Source organism: Vanacampus margaritifer, chromosome 9, assembly GCF_051991255.1.
Source record: "Vanacampus margaritifer isolate UIUO_Vmar chromosome 9, RoL_Vmar_1.0, whole genome shotgun sequence".
In the NCBI taxonomy this organism is placed as follows: domain Eukaryota; kingdom Metazoa; phylum Chordata; class Actinopteri; order Syngnathiformes; family Syngnathidae; genus Vanacampus; species Vanacampus margaritifer.
The window spans coordinates 8,153,104-8,164,988 of record NC_135440.1 but is presented as its reverse complement, the minus strand read 5'-3'; the positions used below and the strand labels follow the sequence as shown (position 1 = coordinate 8,164,988).

Here is an 11,885-nt window from a genome sequence, read left to right as displayed (position 1 = left end):
ATTTTGGGATGTGCATTGAAAGGTTTAAGTCAAATGTAGCTCACCTGTTTAGTCATCCCGACATGATCCCACCTAAATCCTTATAAACTTTTTCTAGGGCTACAGTAATTTATAATCCCTTAAAGAAACATAATTTACACCGTTGTACTGTGGACCCCTGCAATTCGCATAGAGGGAATGTGCCACCTCACCTTCACAATTGCACATTGCATTGGAGGTGAGATGTTGGAATAACGCAGATTTGATGTTCATCAGCGGCTTTGCAAAAAAAAAAAAAATATATATATATATATATATACATACATACACACACACATGTATATATATATATATATATATATATATATTGAATGAAAAAAACATCTGCAAATGGGTGAATTCGCAGATCCTGTACTGCGTATGCGGGTGTCCAGTGCTGTACCTCGAGCTAGACCAGAGGATGGTTATTCCCTTGCTCAAGGGCACCTTGGCAGTCAAGAAGCAGGATAGCATCACTCTACCAACTACTGTAGATGCCATTGTCTGCTACATGACTTTGACGGTTTCGGCTCCAAACTTTAAATCTATTTTTTCCTTTTTAACAAGTGAGCTTGTGCCACCCCAGACAAATAACATAATACAAACAGAAAACTTGAACCAAATCTTTTTGTTTCCCCATTTTAAATTGATCAATATGCATGTTAACGCTAGTCAGCATCAGGAATTAATGAAGCAAGACAAGGACAAATAGTTTTATTGGAGATCTTACAATAACGTTTGGTGGCGAAAGCTGCGGATCCTGTTAAAACAACTTCAGTTCATAGTGTCAGCCAAGATTTAATGCTTCGCCAATGATACAAGAAAGACTGAATGAACTATTCACGTCTTGCTCCTCAAACACACTTTAAAAATAACATATTTACAGCGGAGAAAGAACGGTAAAGGGATGACCACCTACACAACTGCCTCTACAATGAGACAAGCCACTTGAACTTGTGGAACTTAGATGTGGGGAAGCACGTCCTCAGTGTCTGCTACGACGATTTGGGGAAGCTGACCTGGAAAAGGACACACAAAAACAGATTAATAATGCATTGATAGAGTTTATTAGACAACAAGAAAAGTAACATTCAGTATACAACTTTCCCACCTCACACACCAGATTTTGACCAAAAAAAATCACAAATTATTGTTCTGAAAGTCTACCCTGCACAACATGCTGTAGGACCTGAGGTGTGATTCCATTTGACCTACAAATTGGCCTGGAAAGCTCTCAAGCATCATAAAGTTTGCAAGGCACACTGCAGAAGAGGCCTGAGCACTGCAACATGAGGCCATAGTTGAATCTACACAATTGCATTTGATAGCCAGCTTCCCAAAACATGTGTCCAAAAATGGATCATTTCCTACAATTTAAACATGTTGGTTAAGATGACTTGAGAGAAATCACATTTAGACATTCAATGAGAACACAGAATAGGAACATAAGAGAACAAAAATGAATACTACCTTGATCGCGACTTAGACTTGTGTTTGCGGCTTGCCTTCTTACCAGACTTGTGCGATTTTTCCACTGACCGTGAGCGACTACGTTTGGATTTCTTAGATTTCTTTTCCTTACTAAGTTCCGGTGTTGGAGATCTGCTTGAATCGGAGTTGGACAATTTCTTGCTAGCTTTGGCTGAGCCCTTTTTGCTGGATTTGCTATCCTGCCTGCAGTACTTGTCACCATGCGAGTCAGCCTGAGAGTCCATCTCTTTCTGTTTCTTTAATTTGCCATTTTCCTCACTAACTGAAGAATTGGTCTTTTCTTTAGTCCTTGGTTTCTCTTTCTTTCTCTCAGAGTCTCTCTCCTTATCTTTATCCTTCTTTTTTTTGTCTTTCTCATGGCTACGGCTTCGATCTCGCTTCCTCTCTTCATCTTTGCTGGAGGATTTCTGCTTGTGCTTGCTGCCATGACTATTGTCTCCGCGCTCCCTGCTTCTTTTCGCATCTTTCTCTTCCCTATCTTGGTCTTTCTCCTTCTCCCTGCCCTTGTCTCTGCTACGACTACGGCTGTCTCGGCCCCGGGCCCTGCCCCGGTCTCTCGATCTAGAGACACTCCTACGATTCCTTCGTTCTCTGGAATCGCTGCGGTCTTTCTTGCGGTGTGCCGCTCTTTGCTCCGTGCTGCTTCTCCTCTTGTCCCGGACCTTTTCACTGCGACGTCTACGAGAGCTGCGGCTACGACTACGCCGGCGGGCCTTATGGGAAGAAGATCTACTACGCCTCCTTTTCCTTCGAGGGGAAGAGGATCGCGAGGAACTACGAGAAGATGATGTTGAAGATGAAGAGGACGACCGACTGCTGCTGCGGCTGGAGGAAGAACGAGAGCTGCTGCTGTGACCGTTGGCTGGGGAATTGCTACCACTTCTACCTGACCTCTCCTTCCCCCTGCCCGAATGCCTTCCTTCATTACTCTCAATCTCACTACGAGACCTACGCTTCTCTACCAAGGGCTCTGGCTCCCTCTCTTTTACTTCCTCTTTGTGATAATTTTCTGACTGGCCTTCATCATATTCAACTCTTTCTCTGCTCAATCGTTCCTTCACCATTTCCTCTATAGAGACAAAAGGAGAAAATGCTTGTTGTGAGTACTTTTACGATTTTACAGCCAACATGACTGCAAGTAATCATAAATTAAACACTATATAATAAGGTCCCACCACGAGCAAGAAGAGCATCCTGCGCTTGTTTTTCTTGGAGTTGTTGCATTTCTCGCTCCTTGCGATAGAAGGCATCCAGCTTCTCCCGGATACGAAGGCGCAACTCTTCCTCATCAGTGTCGGAGGATTCCGACCCTCGGGCGCTGCGGTCGTCCTCGTCTCCGCTCTCCTCTGAACCATAGTCACCCAGTCCGCCTGCCAACACAGAACCCCCATATTTTAGTGTTGGACAAGGATTAACAGCAAGTTCTTGCATTGCATGTGTGAAATCATCAATCTGAACCCAAAGTCTGATTTAGAGGTAATTTGTATAACTTAAAACGTTAGACCAAACAATATTGATGTATTGCATGCTTCTATCATAAAAGGGGGCAAAACGACACCCAAAACAACCAGCGAGCTTTATATGAACTGCGACAACTTATGGTGAATATCTGGGTGGTATGATTTGTCCTGCCACCTTCCCCCAAACTATATAACTAATAAAGAAAAAAATTATATTCCTGCCCGCCCGCCCACCCACCGTAAAAAAAGGGATACTCACTGAGACCAGTCAGAGAAGTCAGTGCACTTGACTGTGCCAGCTGTTTTGCAGGAGCTTTGATTCACATCAACAACAGGAACAACATGTTAAAACACATATTGCCATTCTCTCAAAGGCAAGAGTCGCTAGAGAAGGGGTGGGTCACAGATAAAGCACTATTCACATGAGCTGCCATTGGTAACAGGAGAAAAAATAAAAAAAAAATGGGAGAAAAGAGAGAGGATTAACAACCAAACTTCCGTCAGACAATCCACATCAAAGCATTCAGAGGAGGGAAAGAACCACTCTGTACTAGTGCACCACATGGCTCCTAATGTTGGTGGCAGCTGGGCCGCAGGACCGTAAGTGCCATTGATCACTACAGGTTTCAAATGCTCAGCTCTTGCTGATGCATTAGCAGAGAATGGTTGTAAATACTAATTATATCATATTCCCGTTTAATGCTCAGCCACTTCTTCTTTACCAGACTTGGTTATTGTGCACATCTTAGATTCAGTTTAAAGTTTAACTGCTTGTGTGAAAAGCAATAAAGCATTAGCCGAACAAGACAAGAGCAGACCTCGTGTTGCTTTGCGGTGCACTTCTTTTGCCACATGCTGGATCTCTTCATTGGTGACTTCCAGAAGGATCTCCGTGAGGAGTGTCTTTGTGACGATCATCTTGAAGCAACAAAACAGAAATCCAGTCAGCCGTACCCTCATAACTATGACATGATTTGTAACGGAGGACAGACCATCTGGAATTCCTTTTCCTCCTCTGTCATTTCAGGCTCACTATCTTCTGCAGGAGGTGATGGGCTCTGCACAAAAAACTCTTTTTTTGGAGGAGGCTTTTCTTCATCATTGTCTTCATTTGCTTCATCATCACTGTCCTGATAAAGACAAAAGCATAGACGTTAAACAGCTCATGACTTTCAATATCTTTCACCAAGGATATGAAAGACAAAAATCCTGTTTTTACAATAGAATGACACAAAAAAAAAAGTCTGCTTACAAATTTGCTCTTTCGGGGTAGACGAGGCCCATCACCCCCCTCATCCACTTCATGCTCTCTGTCATCCTCTTTTGACATATCCGCACGCTCCTTCTCCATTCGCTCTCGCTCTAGTTTCTTCTGATTTTCTCGGTCCCTCTTTTCTAGCCCTTCACGGATCCAGGCAGGTAGTGTACGCCTTTTCACTGCATCTGGAGGTGGTCAAAGGTCCAAATGAGTGCGCCACATATTACTACTTTTATATTACTGTTAATTTGGCACTGACTTCATCACTCAATATTCCATTAATTGGCATTCCAACTTCAGTTCCCACAATAGTCAAGTTTCCATCCAATTGTTTACATTTTTTTAAGCGAATTTCCTATGCGCGAAGCGGACATGCGACTTATGCCCGTTTCCATCTGTTCTTCTATTGCGAATATTGAGAGGGGACTCCGCCACAGTAGGTGGCGGTATACACCAGTAATTTAAAAGAAGAAGAAGAAAAACAGGAAGCGACTGCGACGTGCAATGATGTCGTATGAGTTTTCCTATGTAATTCTTGATAAACGTAGTCTTTGCTGTTTTCCATCTAGAATAGCATTAATATTCGATTCTCTAACTAATTCCAAACAGATTTATGTTTTGTCGTCCCCCCAAACATACCTTACTTTGTCGTCCGACATTGCTTTGGGACTACAAACGTACGTGTGACGTAATATCCGGTCCTGCCAGCGGTTTCCATAGCCAGAATTTGCATTTTCCTTTTCTCTTTACTAAGTTTCCATTCAGTTTTATTTTCACATTTCTTGAAAATTCAAATAAAAATGGATGGATGGAAATCCAACTATTGAATGATAATAAGGAAATATAAATAAGGAGAGAAATAAGAGAAATGGTCGGGAAAATTATTTTGTGTTCATTTTAGTTTGTGTCACAGGCATAGCCCATGAAACGAGAATGGGTTTACCAAGTGGTGCTGGGGCTTCCTGTTTAATAGGAAGCTGGAGAGGCGATCTGGGTCGGTCCCTAAAGCCAGGTGGTCGGGCATCCCGTCTGTTCTGAGGGGGACCCTGCCAGTATGGGGCATGGAAGCCAGAGGGCGGCGGGGGAAAAGCTGAAGCAGCTCCATGCTGTTAAGAGACAGCACAAAAATCACAAGTTACATGAAGTAATCAAAAGTCGGAAATGCCGGGTTGGGGACATCATCTTCTGGAATGCTAAAAGCCAAGATGACCCACGACTGCTGGTAAAGTTGTTTGGCTCAAAAGCTATCAAAAGAATACCAAACCATGCTGGATCCTCAACATGCCAATAGACTCCTTTCAACTGCCTCAAGGAGGCAATGACTGATACACCTAGATGATTGGACCTGGCAACGTTTCTATGGAAAACCCAAATGCTTCAACAATTTTTACTGCATCATCTGCATACCTGATAATCAAACTGGTTTATGGCCATGGGGGCCATGGCGTAGCTGTCGGGCTGTGCCCCATACCCATGGCTGTTCTGGGGGAAAACCCCGCGGCGTGCTTCAGAGTTGAACTCTGCACTGTCCTGGCTGTTGCTATCCTCACTGGGGTTCACAACATCCATCTGAGCTGAGCCAGGAGGAATCCAGGTTTGTTCAGGAGGTGGTGGAGGAGGCGGTGGCGGTTGGCCATGCATTCCCCATTCTGTGCATGACAAAATATCTAATCAATGTGTGGTAAACCTAGGCGGACAGAAAAACAAGAGCATGCATCTTTGTTTGACACCGTAGATTTGAATGAACTAAAATATTACCACTTCCTCAGCCACTGATAGGAAAAATGAATAATCAATTGTCAAGATACAATATTCCAACCAGTCTCAACTCTTAAGCCGCTTTTCCATTACAGGTTACAGAAAGGCCCCGACCCTATGCTTATGCATTACAAAACTGGCACCAATCAAATGGGGCGGGATTGGTGATGGGATCAACTGAAGTGTGCGTCTCCACTTTTACACTCACAGTAGGCGTTGTTCTGCCGTAAGCCACTGGTTATGCAGTGATTTATATTTTGAATCGTGTGCATGATGTGGCGATGCCGCAGATTACAACGACGAATAATCAATGTCCAGGTTTAAAGTTAAGCCTCGTCGTGCGCACGTCGCCAGGTCTTTAATTTACTTGACCACCTCTTCGAGTTGCTGCCTCCGATGCCTCATCGTCACCATCAGGTGTCTGAAGAGGCTCCTGCCGGAGGATGTCTTCATCGCGGTCAAGCCCACTGGAAGGTGGACCCGGAAAGGTGCGCGCCACTCGCTAAAATTTTGATCAACAAACTCTACTATTTCATCCATTGTTACATATGAAATTATAAATATGGTTAAGTACTGTTGCAAAAGACAGTATGTGTACTGTATTTTTATGACTTGACAGCGGGCGGCTCTGTCTCGCTCACATAAACTCAGGAAATGGCCGTTTGCAGTGGAGTTACTTACCGCATCACTTAAAAGGAACCCCGACTGTCGTGACAAGTTTGCGCTATATTATTTATTTGGTTGTTACCAACATAACAGATTAATTTTTGAAAAATCATTTCCAGTTTAATACATTTTGTAGAAACCTTATTTGGACATACCATTGTTATTTACGTCGCAACACATTCACTGCCGAGCAATGTGAAACGCCTATAATTATAAAGAAAGCATCATAGCCTCATAACGTTTCAAAAGAACCAACATACAATTGAAAGAGTTACCTTCCTCCACGCCTTGGTCTCATCACCAGACGCATTCAAGAGTTTTGATCGCCCCTTTAGGAACGCTACGGAGGCTTACCTTGCTTTCTTTATAGGCATTTCACATTGCTCGACAGAGAGCCTGCCGCCATTCTACGTCACTACGCACTGAATGCGTTGCAACGTAAATAGCAATGGCGGCGTACGTCCAAATAAAGTTTCTACAAAATGTATTAAACTGGAAATGATTTTTCAAAAATTAATCTCAAAATTGTAAAAACCAAATAAATAACATAGAGAAAACTTGTCATGACAGTCGGGGTTCCTTTTAAAGATACGCTTACATCTGTCGGCCTATCAGGTGACAGTGATGTCCGCACCGCTCGGCCTGCATTTTAGAACCACCTTGGAGCAGGTTCTGAAAAGCGGTTCCATTGTAACCCGCTTGCCCTGAAAATTTTTAATCAAAAATTGACCACACAGGGCAGAGCCAGGCTGTTTTGGGTAGAACCAGTACAATGGAAAAGCGGCTTTAGCAATTAAGAAGTGCTGCTTTGTTTAGCTAAAATGAAATTAGGAAAATGGATCAGAAATAGCAATGCATGGCTGTAAAGTACCAGAATGTGACCTGCTGGAACACTGGAAATGTTTATCTACTACTACCTGTTTGTGCTATGAGAGAACACAGATTCCAAAACAGTGTTAGAAATTTGGAACAGTACACTGCACAGACTATAGAAATAAGAAAAAAAACATCATTTGCATAATAATTTTGAATATGGTGGCAAAAGGTCAGATAACCTGGAAATGTCTTATGAATCAAATGTACCTTTTTCTGGCCCATGTCGAGATCTCAAGTACTGTTACAAACAGACAACATTTGAACATGTACCAAATTAAACGGTGATGTATGTTCTGTAAAATCTCAGTCGCAGCAGTAGTGAGTTCCCTTGACGGGATACAATAAAGCAGCTCAATTTCAATGATTTTTGTGGACAATTTTCAACACATGAAAGCAGCAGTTTAGCTATTAGAAAACACCCAATTTGGAGGTATATAGGCTGAGGGGATTTTGATAGCCTGTAGAACTTTTTAAATGCAACATTTTGTTGCTGTCCGGCGGAAACCCCAATATATCCAAATATGGTCAATTTAATATTTTTTCCACAAATAGATAGTATTGGTACACGGCAGTTCTGTCTTTTTTCGACCCGCTTAAATGTTGTACACCAAGCGAGTCAACGCCTCTCTCCTCCAGTGTGCGCAATGACCCTGGGAGCTGCTGCGACCGACCGATGCAAACCCACACGTTAAAAAGCCAGCGTTTTCTGCTTGCATCACCAAACATCCTATTTCGGCCATATTCTTTCGGCTTTAATTTTATTTTGGCCGATGGCTAAAGCCGTTTTCGGACGCAAATTTTTGGTGGCTGAATATTCACAGCATCACTAATAATTACAATGACATGTTGCTTTTTGAATATTAAAAGTTCAATAATTTGAGTTGTAGCCATTAAGAATGATCAATCATCAGTGATTCTTTTTAGCATTGTCACATTCATATGCATATTCGCACATTCTGACGTTAATATAATCCAAAATATTGTGAGTTTTGTTTTCATTTTCAGAGTATGATTATCACATGCACTCATAATTTTTGGTGACAGTCAATTTAAAAAAAAAATTTTTTTTTACATTAACGTCTTTGGCGCTCCTCCGTAGGATTTTACTAAACGTTATTTAACGTTTTTGGCAGTCAAAGAGTTAAGTGATGGAATGTTCTGTGTCTATGAGCCAACTCAACGTTACGACATGAAGAGAATAAATAAAAAAAAAAATCTAATATTTTCAGACTAAGATTAGCACATACTTGCACATGTACTCATAAATATTGGTGACAATCAGTCACAGTTTTTTCATATATAAAACCAGGAAATGGGCATTGCAACGGAGCGCCTTGCTGCATCACTGTCAGCCAACCACGTCATGGCCCTGCTTGGCCCCAGACGGCTGGCACTAAGAACCACCTCTTAGACAGTTTTGAAAGCAGTTCCGTTGTACCTGCTCGGCCCCAAAAAAGTCTGATGGAAAGGCAAACAAATGTTGCCAAACAAGGCCGTCTCAATGTGGAAGCAGACTAATGGAAAAGTGCGTTTATCGCTCAGTTTCTTTAAGGCTAGTGATTACACAACAAGAGATGAAAAAACTCTTCATTGATTACGCATCGAAACTAATCTGAAAACAATACTGTAGTAGAGAGTTATATTATAATAAGAAATTACAGTATTTAACTTAATTTGATGATGTTTATTGACAAGTACCTGGCTGCCACATTCTGCCAAAAGCAGAATCACCCTGGAAGGATCCATGGTTGCCCTGTGCAGGTAGTTCCAGACCTGGGATGTCCTGTCCATTAGGCTGAATATTGGGCTCGGATCCAGTAGACTCCTTATGCGCTATCCAAGCTTGTGCAAGGGCAGCCCAGTCTACTTGACCTGTGCAAAGACAACAAGCATGCAATAAAGACAAGGCATACTTTTACACTTGGTGGCACTAGAAATAAATTTTGGTAGAAGGTCCCCATTGGTGCTTTGCTTACTGACCTGGATCTTGCTGGTGCTGAAAAGACTGCATCCACTGCTGCTGGCTCAGAGGCCACTGCGGCCAGGGCTGGCCTCCCTGGTCCCACATTCCTCTCTATAACAACAAAACTAGAATTATCTTTACTTGAATTACATTTCCACCATGAAAGTGTTGCTGACTGGAGCCAATATGACTGTAGTGTTCATCATGCAGTATATGAAACAAACGTTAGCGTGGTGCTAAAATTACCTACAATAGACAGGAAAAGAAAGCTACATGAAAGAGCTCATTGTGCACCAGCGCAGTGTACAAAAGAAAGCACGACTGCTTAGCAATTAAAATAAACATAGACTAAGATACCATGTAGCCTGAACCTCGAATCTGGATGTACATTCGGAAGCCAAGGAGGCTCTATCAAGCTAACCAGAGCTCGCTTTAGCTAAGCTAAGAAAGACGACTAGCTAAGTCGCTGCACTTACACTTAAACGTGACAAGTTTCACTTCCCGTTCACATTATGTCTTTAAATGACGCGATGTTAGAAGCGCAAATAATGCCAATTTGTGGGGGGGAGGAAACGTAAAATTACCTTTTCCGAACAATCGATCTAGGCGCTGGTAGTCCAAAATGGCTGCCGTGGGAGAGCAAGCTGCTGATAGCAAGTGAGTTACACTCCGCTGCTTCCTGTCCACTGTTTTCATTTGACACAAGACTTTGGATTTGGACAGGTCAATTTTATTTCTGTAAAATACGTTTGGCAAATGGGGCACTAATTTATATGAACCCATCGGACAAGATTTGATCCCATAATAATAATAAGCTTTATATTTATCCCCAAAAGTTTTACAAGTTTCTATTTTAATAGTAAAAATCATGAATAGCCTTAACCACAAACTCCAATCCCATAACAGTTTCAAATTCCTCACTGACATACGTACATAGTTTCTCTTTCAGTAAAGATGTTCATGTCAATGTAATTCATTGGTACCAACCAAGATGGCGCCAAAGCCCTGTTCAATAGAAAAGTAGCACTACTTTACTTTTCTATTGGACTGCCGCTTTGGCAGCATCCTGTGGCATTTCAGAAAAGGCATCAAAATAGCACATAGGCAAGTAAAATAAATAAATAAAGCAAAAATTTCAATTTACGCATAGCGAATAGAGCAATTAGAGTCTGCATAAAACAACAAGAGATATGCCATATCTTCCTTTACAAAGCTGGTAGTGTTCTGTTTTTAGCTAAACTTAAAATATTTATTATTGGTATTTAAAAATACTTATGTTGTGGTTGCAGTTGTACAGTGCATTGCAGTAAAACTGCATTATGGTTAGCTGTTTCTAATATTTTGTCACTAAAACAAATTTTGTATCATGCAGTTTACTTAAAGAATGTCGAGGAGTTTGGTAATGATAACATTTATGTCTATGATCTGATACTAATATTAATATGGTGCTAATTGGTTTTGCAAGTGTGCTCAGTTTGATAAATGAATGCATTTTGAGGTTGTAAAATAAAACAGATATCTATATTTGAATGAATGGTTTATTCCGGCTCAATACACAACACACAAAAGAAAAACAAACATTCCTTTGAACAAATCAATTAACCGAAAATGGTATTGGCTAAAGCACCAGGCTTATTATTGCCTATCATACAGTCACAGGAGCCACATAAAATTACAAAAGAAAAGAAAAAACACTACACTCACATTATAATTCCTAAATGTTTAACATTTTATCAATGGCACTATTGCCTTAATTTTGTTACATTTATTTATTTTTGTGATAAACCCCAACAGAGAAGTGCACAGCTTCAATTCATCATCTGGTCCATACTACAATTTTACACCAAAAACTGAAACAAATCTGTATTTCATGTTGGCCCTCGTGTTTTAAACATGAATAAACCCCTTAAATTATAATTTCCTTCTCTTAATTTAAAGAAATCCTGAATACAAACATGTAAAAGTATTTTCAGCGTTTTCAAATACACAATATCCATTGATAGGTTGATTCCCTGTAGCCAACCTTATTCATTATTCGAATCACTTTTTTTCCTAACATTTAATAATTGGGTCTATATTTGTTTTATATACATTTCCCCAAATGTCATCACATTATTATTCACTTTACAAAGAACAACCACTGATTTAGCTATTTTACGTTTAGTATACACAGTATTCTTGTGGCTTCCACAGTTTATCATCATTGATCAATGATCACTCCCAAAGACTTGGTTTCAGTGACTCATTCAATGTCAAAACCATTTAAATTAAATTTTATATGTATCACAGTTGAGCTGCATACCACCAAACACAATACATTTCTTTCTTTTTTTTCATTTCACTTACCATTTTTTTAACACTACCAATTCCCTTTCTACAGTTTTTATTAGTTGTT

At 40.9% G+C, this 11,885-nt stretch overlaps 1 protein-coding gene across 1 annotated transcript; it reads right to left on the bottom strand.

Moving 5' to 3' along the window:
- Nucleotides 1-717: 717 nt before the first annotated feature.
- On the bottom strand, nt 718-10,180 carry pnisr (PNN-interacting serine/arginine-rich protein). The gene is made up of 12 exons (XM_077575656.1): nt 10,075-10,180; nt 9,508-9,601; nt 9,226-9,399; nt 5,635-5,876; nt 5,171-5,333; nt 4,222-4,412; nt 3,962-4,099; nt 3,788-3,887; nt 3,229-3,282; nt 2,685-2,879; nt 1,489-2,578; nt 718-1,037 (listed from the first exon to the last, which is right to left on the bottom strand). The coding sequence occupies exons 2-12, from the start codon at nt 9,593-9,595 to the stop codon at nt 1,004-1,006; spliced, it is 2,469 nt and encodes an 822-aa protein (XP_077431782.1). The 5' UTR covers nt 9,596-9,601; nt 10,075-10,180; the 3' UTR covers nt 718-1,003.
- Nucleotides 10,181-11,885: the final 1,705 nt, after the last annotated feature.

Coding starts and splice junctions, on each gene's coding strand:
- pnisr (XM_077575656.1), bottom strand. CDS start 9,595: ATGTGGGACCAGGGAGGCCAGCCCTGGCCGCAGTGGCCTCTGAGCCAG. Junction 5,334..5,634: donor TAAACCAGTTTGATTATCAG/GTATGCAGATGA, acceptor GTCTCTTAACAG/CATGGAGCTGCTTCAGCTTT. Junction 1,038..1,488: donor AAGTCTAAGTCGCGATCAAG/GTAGTATTCATT, acceptor GTCCTTTTCCAG/GTCAGCTTCCCCAAATCGTC.